General features: G+C 34.8%; 1 protein-coding gene across 1 annotated transcript in view; it reads right to left on the reverse strand.

Annotated features, from left to right (window-relative positions):
• LOC128685759 (large neutral amino acids transporter small subunit 1) overlaps positions 1 to 1,570 on the reverse strand; it is a 142,986-nt gene extending 141,416 nt beyond the window's left edge. Inside the window, exon 1 of the mRNA XM_070087815.1 lies at positions 1,502 to 1,570. Coding sequence (XP_069943916.1) covers position 1,502 — 1 coding nt within the window. The 5' untranslated portion in view covers positions 1,503 to 1,570. The remainder of the gene's footprint in view (positions 1 to 1,501) is intronic.
• Between the last annotated feature and the right edge of the window lie 942 nt (positions 1,571 to 2,512).

The raw sequence follows: 2,512 nt of genomic DNA on the forward strand, positions 1-2,512 counted from the left end.
TTGAAAGTCGTCTTAAAGTGAGTTTTAGCCGCCAGTGTTGTAAAAACAATATTATTTGTAAAACTAGGTTCTAAATAGGTTACTAAACTGAACAAATAAGACGTAAATCTGGAGCGGTATTATGTCTTGCGTCTGCCCCTCGCCTGCCGCACACTGCGCCATCTATAAATGACCCAGATACAAATCTTGTAAAAGACAGTAAGTCAGGTTACAGAAACCACGAAACATAAGTCTAAAATTAAGGTTTGCTCTGCAGTATGTTCCTCAAGGTACCTCAATGCTGGCGAGGGGGCTCTTGACCCAAGGAATGAATTGGACCTGTTCTCTTCTTCCTTGGATCTAATCAGATTGAACTCCCATTCCCCAAGAGTGTATGACCCATGTGGATTCAGTGCTATAATAATAATAATAATAATAATAATAATAATAATAATAATAATAATAATAATTACGTGTTTTAACATGTACTTGTGAGCGTGTTGCTTCAGTCACTACTATTACAACATTTCTTCAATTTACCAAGATCTTTCACTTCAGATTGTCATTTTCTTTTACTCTCATATTTTTCCACCGTCTGCAAATGCATTCATATAGTTCATTATTTTTTCTAGCAAATCATGTATACAGTACACAAATATTCGGCACATAAATGAGACGTCGTAATGTTTTATTCTCCTAGGTGCGGGTTATTTGTGTACTGTCTAAATGACTTGATATGTGCAGATTATTTGTGTATTGTATCAGCAATGGTATTGTGCCTTTTTATTCGTCATTTATACAAATAAACGTAATTTAAGCTTTGCTCCTTGTGGGACATTTACTTTACATTTTTTCGATGGGGATTATTTTCCCTTATGAGCGTTCAAAATTTAATGAAAAAAAAATCAACCAGAAATTTCTCCTATACTTTGTAACATCCAATTAGTCTTTCATGTAGAACTATTGAAAGACTTTTTATGTCAAGAAGTAAATCCACCAGCAGTAGCAAAATTTATTAAATGTACACAACCCAGCTGCAGTGAAAGTGAATTGTGATAACTTAATGCTTTCCTGGCGTTTCTTTATCAACATGGTTCTCATGTTGCCAAGCAGTTCATAATGCAAGTCTATAAAATATTTACGGTGCGAGTGTCACTGTGTGACAGCCACGCTACAGTCACACAGTTATGCAAGTCTGCTACTTCAAACACCTTGAGAAATCTTGAAGCTTATACCCTCAAGCCCACACTTAAAAAAATAAGAAATAAAATGTATTCCACCGCACTTCTTACCACAAACGGGTTAGACAGAATATTCATAAACATAGAGCATTTAAATCTAGTCACGCTCGATCCTAACACCTGCAAGTGGTGGTGCGTAATTAGCTAAGTACGTTTATTCAGGTACAGGTGCGCAAATACAGTTACCTAAATTATTATACGTAGAAGCGTATGTTTAGATTACCTACGATAACCCCCCCCCCAAAAAAACAAAAAAAAAATAAAAAATAAAAGTGATTTACTTCCACCGGAGTCCTTGATGGTGGCAGCACCGCCACCACCAGACCAGATGATGCAATCCTCCGGCCACCTTGCCAGCCTCGAGCCAACGCCGCCTTCTGATAAGGAGAAAGTTATTCAATTGCTGGTACAGAATCCTTTAGTCTCTGGCTGAGTGAAAATGAGAGTCGAAGAACGGAGGGAATCAATGGTAAACACGTGATTCTTATTATTTTTATTTTTCATAGCAGTGCTTTACATATAACCCACACTTAGGAGCCGAAATATTAGACGAATTTTCGGTCCATTCTGGACAACACCAAAATTAGTAGTAGTGCTACTAATAGTAGAACTAATACTACTAATAGTGGTAGAACTAATATTACTAACAGTACTTCTTTTAAAATACTGTGAGTTTAAGAAAAATGCTTCCCGGTATTCTAGTTTCATGTTACACAAACTGGAAAATACAGGAAATCTATTATTCAACAGTGGTGAATAAACCGATCGGAATGTTAATAGGACACTGTGTGGTTTATGGCATTTTACTGAGAAGACGTTTCGCCCACCAGGGATTTTATCTTATCAATTCTTGGTCAAATTCCTAGTACCTGGTGGAGGAAACGTCTTCTTTTCAAAGTGCCATAAGCCATATATTGCGTCTTAATGACCTACAAGAAATGTACTTTAAGGTTTAAAAGACGAATTCGATATTAAATATTATAACCTTGATTATAACTTTGATATTCTTCAGTAATATATGCAATGCTCTTCAATAATATATATGTATATTCTTCAATACAGCCTTGAAGTTTTTCAATATATCTTTAATGTTCTTCAGTTAAATATGTATGTTATGTAGTCTGTTGCAGTAAGCATTTTTTTTATTTAGATATACATTTTACAACAAATTACCAAAATTAAAAAATGGAAATACACAAATCTGACCCCCAAAAAATATAATTAAACAAAATATGCTTACTGTACCAAATTACATATATCAAAATAAAAAAAAATCAAGTACGGTTAAAGCA

This window comes from Cherax quadricarinatus, chromosome 23, assembly GCF_038502225.1.
Source record: "Cherax quadricarinatus isolate ZL_2023a chromosome 23, ASM3850222v1, whole genome shotgun sequence".
Taxonomy (NCBI): domain Eukaryota; kingdom Metazoa; phylum Arthropoda; class Malacostraca; order Decapoda; family Parastacidae; genus Cherax; species Cherax quadricarinatus.